Genomic DNA, 11,865 nt, shown 5'->3' on the forward strand with positions numbered 1-11,865 from the left:
AGGACCCTCTCAAGTTTGGGAAGGAAATTGCTGGGATGCTTGGCTTGTTATCAGAGAGGAGAGAAATGAGCATGTCTTCCACCTTTTCTTTGAAGTGAAGGTCCTCAGCATGCGGTGGAAAAAGCCCCTTTGACTAGGCCCTGGGTATTGCCACCTAGAAGGCTGTGCTATGTGTGGCAAATATCGGTTTTGGCCTAGTGGGAGTGGATGGTAGCTCCTGGTTCCTTGGGGCTGTGATCGGAAGTAGGGAAGATTCTGGGGGTGAGAGTGGGGGTTGGATGACAAAGATGAATTCTGGGGGTCTGTGAGAGGGGAGGGGATGGGGAAGAAAGCAGACCACAGTTTTCTGGAGGTGATAAAAGATTCCTGGAGAGCCCTTTCAGAACCAGGGACCATCCCCACTTCCAGGGTGGGAGGGAACAACCGGCTTGTTCTGTTTTGTCTGCATCGCCGCTGCCTGGAGGGCAGATACCCCAGCGGGGAGGTGATTTGTCTGGAAGATGGTGCCCATCATTTTCTTTATATCCCTTTTGACCTCAAAGCTCCTCTGTTTCCTCTCTGATTTCAAAGCCAGAATAGAAGCGTGTCTGCTGATTGCTGGCTCTCCACCCCTGGCCTTGTTCCTGTGTCTGAGATCCTGTTATTGGCCTCCCCAATGTCGCATTAAAAGACGTCAATGCAGTGCAGGCTTTTATCTCCCTTTGGCCTGCCTGCTGATATTTAAGGGCTTTGTGTCATCTGCGTGCTGACGGGTCCTGGCTGTCACAGATAAGCTGCCATTGCACCTCGCCCCCTCCTGGCAGAAGCCTGGATTTAGCTGTACTGGGGAAGAGATGACATCCAGGATGTTCTTTGAATGGCAGGGTTGGAGGCTTACTGGAGACGTTCCCTTGGAAACGGCTGCAGAGGAGTAACCACGTGTGATGCTAGCTGCCGTCTCTGGCTAGGCTGGGGTTTGCTTTGAATGCCAGAGAGAGCGTTCCACGCTGCAGTCAGCTGATCAATCTGCAATGGCTGATGCCTGCCTAGCTGAGTGTTATGGCCCCTGTCTCCGTAGCAGCCCCTCAGTTCTGGACTGGACACTCAGCTCTGAAAGGCTTTATACAGTTGTACTCAGGTTGCCTGCTAGGCGACTCCAGTCCCTGCACCCCACTGTACATGATCTGAATCATCCACCTAGTCATGATGGGTTGACTCTTTGTTCCCCTAACAGCTGCAGTCCCTCTACATGGTAAATGGTTCCCTTTCCTCTAGCATCTGTATTAACTGGAGTGTCCCAAGGAGACTCTCTGATGGCTTCTTGTAACTCCCAGTAAAGCAACTCCCTGTCCCCAGTATATCTGTGGGCCTTGAGGCTTCTCCTCCCTGAAACTGCTCCCTCTCTGACTACATCTGCCACCTGCCTGCTCTGGGGGATGGCTTTTCATTTCTCCATACCCTCACCTCCCAACAGATGGGTTTCCTGCCCCTCACTGTTTTCTTCTCCCTCTCCCCTTCTCTTTCCTGCCTGTTTGTGGAGAAAGTGCTGCTTCCCCTGCTGTCTCATTACATTAGCTTGAGCTGAGAATATTCTGTCATCTTTGTCATTTTCAGGGTGATGAAGAGGATGAAAATGCCCGGCCCTTGGCTGAGTCGTTGCTCCTGGCAATTGCAGATCTGCTCTTCTGTCCAGATTTCACTGTCCAGAGCCACCGGAAGAGCACAGTGGTAAGCTGGGGAATCTGCTATTTAACTCCAGGAGGTGGCTGAGCAGGGGGCCTGGCTTTGGATAAGTTTCTAGACTGGCAGCCATCTTTCCTATGTACCAATGCGGGTTACGTTTCCCTTCTGTTTGCCTGGGTAAAGCTGGGCAGCCCATCTTTTGCACGCGGTAGGTATGGGCTGAGGGAATGCAGAGGGAAGGTGCCATCCTGAAGAGAGCCCAGTTAAAACTGAGACAGAAGGGATCCTAAGAACTGAGGAAATGGTTCTTAATCACGTGTATATCCTCCCAGTGAGCGAGGCAGGACAGAATGCCAATACGCTAGTACCTGACAGGAGGAATTGTGAAACATGCTGCTCTAAGGACACCCTACCTGGTTTACTGCCCGCTGGTTAGTGATGTACTGGTTTGAAATAAGTCTACTCTCAGCAGCATTGCACCATTAAACAAGAAGTGCTCACCCATGACATTTGTAGGAGCCATAACTTAGATCCCAGAGCAGCAGCAACCACTGCATAAAAATGCATGGTGCAATTGAGTCAGGCCTGAAGGTGTGGCCTCTTCCACTGAAATCCACAGAAAGTTGGTAGTGGTCTCCAGTCTGGAGCTAAGGTGGAACTATTCTACAAAATGCGAGTAGACTTGGATAAGGAGTTCCTGATTCCGCCAAGCTAAAAGGAGAGGTGCAACATGCTGGGTGTAAAATGTCATCTTGTCTCTGTGACTTGGGAACAAAAATCCTTCTGACAGCAGCAAAAAAGTAAAAGGCAATTCCTGGGCTTCCCTGGCTGAGACCTAGTGAGCAGCACCACATTTCTTGAAAGTCAAAACCTGATTTCCAAAGCGGCTCTCTCCTTAACTTAGTATTTCCTGGGTTTCCAATATTTGAAGAGTTATTGGAACCATAACATTCTTGAAAGGCCACTGAGTAGTGCCTGCAACCTTCATGCCACCTCCGCAATGTGTTCTGCGTGACAGTAATGCTTCTGACCTTCGCTGTAAAGCACATTGACATCTAAAGCTGAAGATCTCTATGTAAGAGCTCAGGGTTATTATGATGATGTTGCCCAGCTGAGGCCATTCAGACCTTGCCCCATTGATGTCTGCATTGTTACCTTGTCAGAGCCAAACGAATGGGGCAAATTGCAGATGCTGCTATCTTTGATACAGATGAGGGAGTCTGTGGAGATGACTAATTACAGTGAAAGCTTTGTTATCCCAGCCAAAATATTGCCATGTCTTCAGGCACATGCACCTGACTCCTGCTATCCAGCTGGCCTTTGTGGGGCTTCTGACAGCTGGCATGTCCTCCTCAGCCTACCTTGAGCTGCTGGGAGCTGAAACTGCTGGTAGGGGGCAGGAGCAGAGCAATAAACTTTGTTATCCAGCACATTCAATTAATTGGCAACCCCCATTCTCCATGAGTGCTAGATAACAAAGCTTTCTCTGTAATTTACTAATGTTTGTACCACACCTTGAAAACATAAAGCACTTCCTAAGCACAGTGCATTGCAAATCTGGCCATGCAGCGTGCAGTCATGAAGCAAGCCACCTTCATAAATCATAGGTAATGCTCCATTCTAATTCCACAATCTCTACCATTAAGACGGAGTCTTACACCCTGGACCCGAGGTATCCATGGACCCTACTGCCACGTTAAAGAAGGGTGCAGATGTGGCTGGGAATTCAGAGCTACTTATGAAGTAAGGATGTTAAGAGGCAGGCAATCCACTCATTGTGTAGTTGATAAAATTTTTCTCAACTACACGATTAGTCGATAAGGGAAGGCTTCCTCAGTCTTGGCTTGCACCGGATCTAGGAGCTACCCCCACTGTGGCTCTGCAGTTTAAATACAGTAAGCTGCAGAGGCACAGCAGAGGTAGCTTCCAGACCCGGCACGAGTCAGGACTGAGCCAGGATTGCTCAGTCCTGGCTCATGCTGGGTCCAACAGCCTCTTCCCGCAGCGGCCAGTGCTGGCCGCAAACAGGGGCTGCTTCCTGGCAGCCTCTCTTGCCCCTCTCCCCTGCACTGCTGCGAGCAGGCAGCACTGCAGAGATGGTGCTGGGGGAAACTGGCATTTACACCAGCTACCCCCAGCACTGGCTCCTGTTTTCCCCCTCTCCTTGTTGCCTCTGGTATAGCAGCAACAAGTGGGGGGAAGCGAGTAGTTGTAGTTGACTCAACTACCTGATAAGCCTGGGCTTATCAGATAGTTGACTACTCGCTTACATCTCTACTCTGAAATAGGGATGTTAAATATTGGTTAGTTGAATAGTCGATTAAGCTCACGAATTCTTATCAGTTACTTGACTATTCTATAGTCCCCAGGGGTGGAAGTGGCAGCCAGTGCACTCTGGCCCTGCTCCCGAGGAGCCCCCTGCCACTCTGCACTGTTGCCTTTGTATCAGAGGCAGCAGTGTGGGGCGCCAGGCAGGAGCTGGTCTGTGAGGGGAACCAGTTTAAAAACCAGCTCCTCTCATGGACTGGCTGCCTGTTGTCCCACACTGCTGTCTCTGATACAGAGGCAGCAGAACAGGGGTGGGGTCTGAGCTCCCGGACCTGGCACGAGCCAGAACTGAGCTAGACTGCCTGCCCACCTGGCTCCTAATACACTTTCAATGCAGAGCCGCAGTGGGGTAGGTCCCGGACCCGGCACAAGCTGGGACTATTCGGGATTGCTGGCCAGCCTGCTAAAAAAATTACTGGTGGGGGGAGGCAGAATGCGTGTAGTCTGTAGCATTAACTGATAAGTTTTTGCTTATCAGTTAATCAGTTAATCCACTATATTATTACATCCCTACTTTGAAGTAGGTTAACAAGGAAAACTGAGACCAAATCTGTATGAAATGTGCTGGGACGAAAGTGCTCATATGTCACTTGCTAAGTCATCCTGAAGGGTCTCAGGGCTATTCTGTACAAGTGTAGGCAGCAGAATGGTGCATCGCTGTGATATGAACTTGCTGTGACTAATGGTGGAGCTGTCTACCCATCTGCAGTGTTCAGCGCTCATTCCATGTTGTTCATGTGTTGTAAATGGGGCATAGATTAAAACAACCCATCATGGTCTCTTAAAATATCAACATTGTGTAGTCCCATAGTAGGAGTTAGCTAGAAGCTGCTGCTAAGCTACTGTGGCCCAGAGATGGGCTCTAGAATGAGTGGAACTGTATACCCCACCCACATGGACAACTTACAGTGCTGGGGAGGGGGTTCTGTCCTTTGGCATTTTTTTAATTTTTTTTTTTTTTTGTAATCTCATTCTCATGGTTCAACTTTTAAATTCAAACTAATCTCTGACATTCCAAGTGATCCTGCCAGGCTCCTCTGGAACTGGAGGTAAATATGAGTGTCGTTCCCTTACTAAAGGTGCCTCTGCTTATTTTCTGGGAAGACCGTGTGTGCTGCAATCTAGCCCCACAGACTACAATTCCCATGAGCCCTGGAGGAAAACAGGAAGAAAGTGACGTTTGTTTTGGAGATTGGAGGCTCTCCACATGTGTGGGGAAGACTCAGCAGCCGAAGGATTCTTCCCTTTGTTTTTTGGAACAAAAGGGAGCCAGGCTGCTGTGGAGGAGTTTTTATCCAGTTCAGGAGCTGTTATGTTGCAGTTACAGACTGGGACAGAGAGCCTTTGGAACTGGGATCTAGCAGGCTGCTTCTGATTGCCCTAGAGGGGTGGCCCTTTGGCTGTACTTGTGGCTAGAAGCTACTCTGCATCCAGCACATAGAAGGAGACTGTGAGTAACTGGGCATCTTTGGGAAAATGCTGCCTGGGACAGACCTCAGAGATTCAGACTAACTCTGGGTTAAGAGAGAGGCAGAGAGGCCAACCCAGTGAACCACAGCTGCTGCATAGCTTGGACCCATATACACACTACTTACAGAGAATCTCCATTACAGCTGCAGTTCTTCGAGTGTGCCCACGCAAGCAAGAGTCTGGGACTCCGAGTCCAGAGGTGTGCACACTCTGGGGTGGGATAAATATTGGCAGTGCAAATGGCAGCTAGATAGGTTTCTTTTACTTCTGTGTACTTTGTTAATTGATGTTATTCACTCTTAATTGGTTAAATCCTGTTTCTTTAAGTTAGGTAAAGGTTGTTCATCCTAATGCAGTCTATTAGATGTATATTATTTATGATTTGTAATTGTTGTTCTGGAGTTAGATCCAATTTATTGCTGGAATAAGTTTAATCCTGGAGGTTCCCAAGGCACACCAGTAAGTGTGTACAGGGCCAGCCAGGTGGAGGCACCGCCATTGTACATTCTTTATGAGCAAGGGACTGCAGCAACTGGGTGGATAGGTTCTCCCCAACCAAACAACATCACCACTGGGGTACGTAGGATCATCTTTTATGTCAAGACAGTCAGGCGTGCAGGCACACCTGTGAGTGTGACCTGCTCCTGAGTAACCCGGGGAGGAAAAAGGGGGTTACATTGGGCAACAATGTCTGTGGCATGAAGGAGATAGACATCGAGCTGCAGGCTGGATAATGCAGGAAGTTTCTCTCCTACATAACTGGCCTGTGATGTCATCACTGAGAGGAGAGCTGAGTTGCCTGGTACAGGCTGGATGAAGAGTAGCTATAGCCGAGTGGTCTAGTATGGCCGGGTGAATGCCAGTTACAATGGCTGACACTGCTCATTATCACAGATCATCCGCCCCAGAAAATACAGTCGTCCTGGCAAACACTCTTCCATTGTTCCCTCAAGAGTGGAGAACTTTCGTGTCTTGTTCCTGTCACTGGCGTGTGTTACAAACTGGGGACAGAATTAACCCAGTGTTAGTTCAATGCTGGGGATTGTAACTCAAGTGGGTGTGTCTAGACTGGCAAGATTTTGCGCAAAAGTGACTGCTTTTACGCAAAAACCTGCCAGCTGTCTACACTGGCCGCTTGAATTTGTGCAAGAGCACTGACTTTGTAATGTACAAAATCAGTACTTCTTGCACAAATACTTTCCCGCTCCCGCTCAGGAATAAGCTCTCTTGAGCAAGAATACTTGCGCAAGAGGGCCAGTGTAGACAGGCACCTTAATTTTTTGTGCAAGAAAGCCCAATGGCTAAAATGGCCATCGGAGCTTTCTTGCGCAAACGTGCATCTAGATTGGCATGGATGCTTTTGCGCAAAAGCACTTTTTGCGCAAAATCACTTTTTGCGCAAAAGCATCCTTGCCAATCTAGATGCTCTTTTATGGAAATACTTTTAACGGAAAAACTTTTCCGTTAAAAGTATTTCCGCAAAATCATGCCAGTCTAGATGTAGCCAAGTGAGTAGAAGTCTGTCAAATCTCAGCTCCCTCTTCAGAAAGTTGTATTGTCACAGCAACTGCACCACAAACCTGATGTCTTGATCTTCAGCGCACGTGCAGCTTCCATGAACTTCAGAAAAGCATACAGGTGCCCTTCACCTTTGGAAGTCGTACCTTAGGCTTTTTGGAGCTTTTTTTTAGTCTCTATCATGTTGGGTTTTTTTCCGAAAAACTGCAGTATTTATTCCGGACCATGCCTGAAAACACAGAAGTGTGGAACCCTCCTTTATAAATATACGTATGAAAGAGCATCAACATCACATCAAACTAGGGTGTATTTACTTACTGCAAAGATCATTGAAAGATGGGTTTCTAAAAAAACCTCATGAATTGCATTTTGCGCTCTCTCTTGTTATAAAAACAATCGTAATGGGGCAATAATATCACTTAACACATCCCAAAAATGTGCAACAGCAAACCGTGTAGCATGGACTCAGATGAACAGGCAGAGGCCTGAAATAACCCCAGGTTTATATCCCTATGCAGCCCAAGTGGGAGGTGGGGGTTGACTTCTTTGTCTGTCTGCCTGTCTGTCTGGTGTCTCTCACAGTATATGGCTCCTGTGCTTGACTCCCTAACTTACTGCAGTTTACTCCTCAGAGGTCAGGGATGGAATTCTCTCTCTCTCTCTCTCTCTCTCTCTCACGACTGTATATGCAATGGATCATAGGGTTGCTCATGCCTGTTGCAGTCCCAGCAGGAGGTGTTGTGAGGGGCCATGCAGGAATTCTGGCAGCAGGTGCGTTCCAGTCTCTGTCACAGGAGGCGCTGAAAGGGGAGCTACAGGAACACTGTTCCAACCCAGCAGCAGTGGGTGCACTAGCTTTGTGGGAGCTCAAGGCTGAGAATGTAGGCATGTTGGTGTGATTGCACACACACCTCTCTGTCTGAAGAAACAAGACAATGTGGAGTCCTGTGGTACCTTAAAGACTAACCAATTTACGTGGGCATAAGCTTTTGTGGGCAGGGGCCCACTTTGGCAGATGCATGAAGTGGAAACTACAGTTTGGCAGGGATATATTCACAGACAAAGATGGGAATGTTACTTTATTATGCGGAGGACCAGTGCTGAGAAGGCCAATTTAATCAGGGTGGATGTGACCCACTCCCAGCTCTTGAGGAGAAGGTGAGAAGAGCGCAAGGGTTCCCACTCTCGATTCAGAACCAGTTTGCATATGAATTCCAGCTCTGCGGTTTCACGCTGCAGTCTGGTTTGGAAAGTTTTTTGCTGAGGATTGGCAACTTTCAACACTGTTACTCCATGATACCATTTTTTATGTCTGATTTGTGTCCAGTTGTTCTTTTGTGCAGACTCAGGGTACATCTAGACTACATGCCTCTGTCGCCAGAGGCATGTAGATTAGGCTACCAGACATAGGAAAATGAAGCGGCGATTTAAAAAATCGCCGCTTCATTTAAATTTACATGGCTGCCGCGCTGAGCCAACAAACAGCTGATCAGCTGTTTGTCGGCTTAGCGCGATAGTCTGGACGCGCTGGTAGCGACATTAAAGGTATTTGTCGACCACCCAGGTATACCTCATCCCAGGAGGCTTACCTGGGTGGTCGACAAATACCTTTGATGTTGACACCCGCGTGTCCAGACTATCGCGCTGAGCCGACAAACAGCTGATGAGCTGTTTGTCGGCTCAGCGCGGCAGCCATGAAAATTTAAATGAAGCGGCGATTATTTAAATCGCCGCTTCATTTTCCTATGTCTGGTAGCCTAATCTACATGCCTCTGGCGACAGAGGCATGTAGTCTAGACGTACCTTCAGTCTGGTTTGGCCAGTGTTCATGGCAGAGGGGCATTGCTGGCACATGATGGCAAATATCAGATTAGTAGATGTGCAGATGAATGAGAGCCCCCGATTAGAGATGTACTAGTGTAGCCAATTAACCAATAAGCAAAAGCTTATCAGTTAGACTACACGCATTCCCCTCCCCCGCCCCCACTTGCCAGTACATTTTTTAGCAGGCTGGCCAGCAGCCCGGTTCAGTCCTGGCTTATGATGGGTCCAGGACCTACCCTCGCTGAAGCTCTGCATTGAAAGTGTATTAGGAGCTAGGCAGGCAAGCAGCCCGGCTCAGTTCCAGCCTGCACCAGATCCAGGAGCACAGACCCTCCTCCCTCCCCCAGACAGGGGCTGCTGCCATCCCAGAGGCAGCAGCAAAGGGCAACAGGCAGCTGGTCCACAAGGGGAGCTGTTTTTTAAACTGCCTCCCTTCATGGACCAGCTCCCGCCTGCCACCCTGCACTGCTGCCTCTGATACAGAAGTAGCAGTGCGGAGTGGCAGCGGGTTCCTTGGGAGTGGAGTCAGAGTGCACTGGCTGCTGGCCCTGCCCCCAGGGACTATAGTATAGTTGAATAACCGATCAGAATTCATGAGGTAACTCAACTATTCATTTCACTGATATTTAACATCCCGACCCCTGATGGCATGGCTGATGTGGTTAGGTCTTCTGATGGTGTCACTTGGTTAGATCTGTGGACAGAGTTGTCAAAGGGATTTGTTGCAGGGATTGGTTCCTGGGTTAGTGCTTCTATTGTGTGGTGAGTATTTGCTTCAGGTTAGGGTCTGTCTAGGGATGTGAATGAGTAGTCAGCTATCTGCTAAGCAAGTGCTTATTGGATAGTCAACACACTAGTCAACTAGTCGTTTCCCCTACCTTGCTGTCTCTATCAGAAGGAGGCAGCAAGGGGGGTGGGAGGCAGAAGAGAGGATGCTTCAAAGAGGCAGCACCATGTGGAGCCCAGGGAGAGACCATGTGGCACTGACGCTTTGAAACACTGTGTGCAGCCTGGGGCCATCTGGGGAGTCCCCAGGCTCCCCGTGGCATTTCAAAGCGGCAGTGCTGCATGGAGCTTGGGATCAGTTGTGGGGAATCCCCAATTAATTTAGGGCTCCATGCGGCGCTGCCGCTTTGAAGCGCCATGGGGAGCACAGAGCCAATGGGGAACTGCCATGCTGGCCCTGTGCTCCCTGGAGCGCTTTTGCCTTTAAAGTGTAGCAACAACCCTGGGGCTGTTCCTACACTTCAGAGGTGGAGATGCCCTATCAACTAATTGAATAGTCAGTGCAAATTGCATTGGCTGTTCGATTAGTTAGTTAATCGAAATTGAACATCCTTAGGTCTGTCTGTAAGTTAGGACTGGCCTGCCTCCCAATGTCTATGAGAGTGAGAGATTGTCATCTAGGATAGCTTGTAGATCAGCGATGGGCTACTTAGGCTAGTGTGTGGGACACAAGATTGTTGACCAAGATGGTCTCCTGGGCTAGAGTAGTTTTGCTAACTGTGCTTGCATGCCTAGAGTTAGCGGGTTGTGCCGACATAGCCATAGCTGCATCTTGATTGGATGCAGTGGGAGCACTCCTCCCTTACAGTCCACATTGTGTGCAATCAGCACGCACTTCACTGCACATGCCCTTGCTTTATGTCAGGGATGGGGAACCCCCACGCTGGCTTCCGCCCGCAGCTTGCCTTGGTCCATCCTGCGAGGCTCAGGGCTCCCCCACCTTCCTCCCACCCAGACCCTGCACCTCTGCCCTCAGCCCGCTCTCCAGCTGGCACTCCAGCTATGTAGGGGCACCATGGCTGGAGTGCCAGCTCCAGCTCCCCGTTGTGGAGGGGGGAGCCCCGAGCCTCAAAGGCTGGATCAAGGCAAACTGCAGGTCAGGTCTGGTCCACAGGCTCTGCCTGGCAGGAGGGAGGAAGCAGCTCTGTGCGCTGCAGGGAAATGCTCACTTCCCTCAAGCTCCAGCCCCACTATGGGGTGGGGGGCCGAAGGCACTGAGAATTGCAGCCAGTGGGTGTGGGGGAGAGGGGTGGTGCCTGGAGAGAGTACTTTCCTGCTGCCTTCAGAGCCACACGGAGCCCCCTGTGCCTCCCTGGGAGCTATGCAACTGCATGTCCCAATCGCCTGCCCTGCTTTGGGTTTTTTTGCTTCTCACTTGTACATGCTCCCTGTGGCCTCTGACTCAAAAAAGGTTTCCCACCCCTGCTTTGTGTGCATGTCACTTCACTAATATCAGTAGGAAAAAAGCTACTTGGATGGAAACCAGGAGAATCTGGCAACCCTGTGCACGGGCAGCTGTAAACAAAATGTGGTCCACACGTAAAACCCCGATTGGCCGCAGGTTGCCCATCGCTGTTGTCGATCCTTGATGAAGTGCTGGTTGATGTGCTGGGGGCTGTTGCTTTCTTTGTTGGGCCTATCCTGTAGTAGGTAACTTCTGGGTTCCCGTCTGGCTCTGTCAATCTGTTTCTTCATATCCCCAGGTGGGAATTGTAGTTTTAAGTAGGGATGTGAACTGGAAACCTTACCGGGTGATAGTTACAGCCCTCCTGTGTGGGGGCCCGGGAGCAGAAGTCGACTGCCCTGCGTGCGTGGGGGCGGGGGGCACAGGAGCAGGATCCTGTTTCATCAGTAAACCATTTAACTGATGAACTGGGATTTTACATTCTAGTTTTAAGCTCGTCTGTAGACAGTAGATTGTGTGATGTTATGGATAAAACCTGGAGGCGTGTAGGCAAGTATAGCGGTTGTAGGTTTCCAGTGTAGAGTGGTGTTTATGTGACCATCATTTATTTGCACGGTAAATAATTATGCTGTACTAAGAGCAGTCCTGGGTGAGTGAGAGAGAATGTTGTGTAATGGAACACTTTGTGATTGTTTGTTCCGTTCATTTCCTTTGGGGTACCTGGCATTGGCCACTGCCAGAAGGCAGGATACAGGGCTAGATGGATCTTTGATCTAACTTAGTATGGCTGTTCTTATGGGAATCCAGGGTAATTAGCAAAAGTTGTCCTGTGAACTCCTCCTGATTGCACCAGGAAAGAGGCAGCACAGAGA

The 11,865-nt window shown here is 49.5% G+C and overlaps 1 protein-coding gene across 2 annotated transcripts in view; it reads left to right on the plus strand.

Moving 5' to 3' along the window:
* HID1 (HID1 domain containing) overlaps window positions 1-11,865 on the plus strand; it is a 60,990-nt gene that overhangs the window by 21,042 nt on the left and 28,083 nt on the right. For both annotated transcript variants that reach the window (XM_075903704.1, XM_075903705.1), the window contains exon 4: window positions 1,594-1,707. In XM_075903704.1, the coding sequence (XP_075759819.1) occupies window positions 1,594-1,707 (114 nt within the window). The remainder of the gene's footprint in view (window positions 1-1,593; window positions 1,708-11,865) is intronic.

This window comes from Pelodiscus sinensis, chromosome 20 (genome assembly GCF_049634645.1).
Source record: "Pelodiscus sinensis isolate JC-2024 chromosome 20, ASM4963464v1, whole genome shotgun sequence".
Classification (NCBI taxonomy): Eukaryota; Metazoa; Chordata; order Testudines; family Trionychidae; genus Pelodiscus; species Pelodiscus sinensis.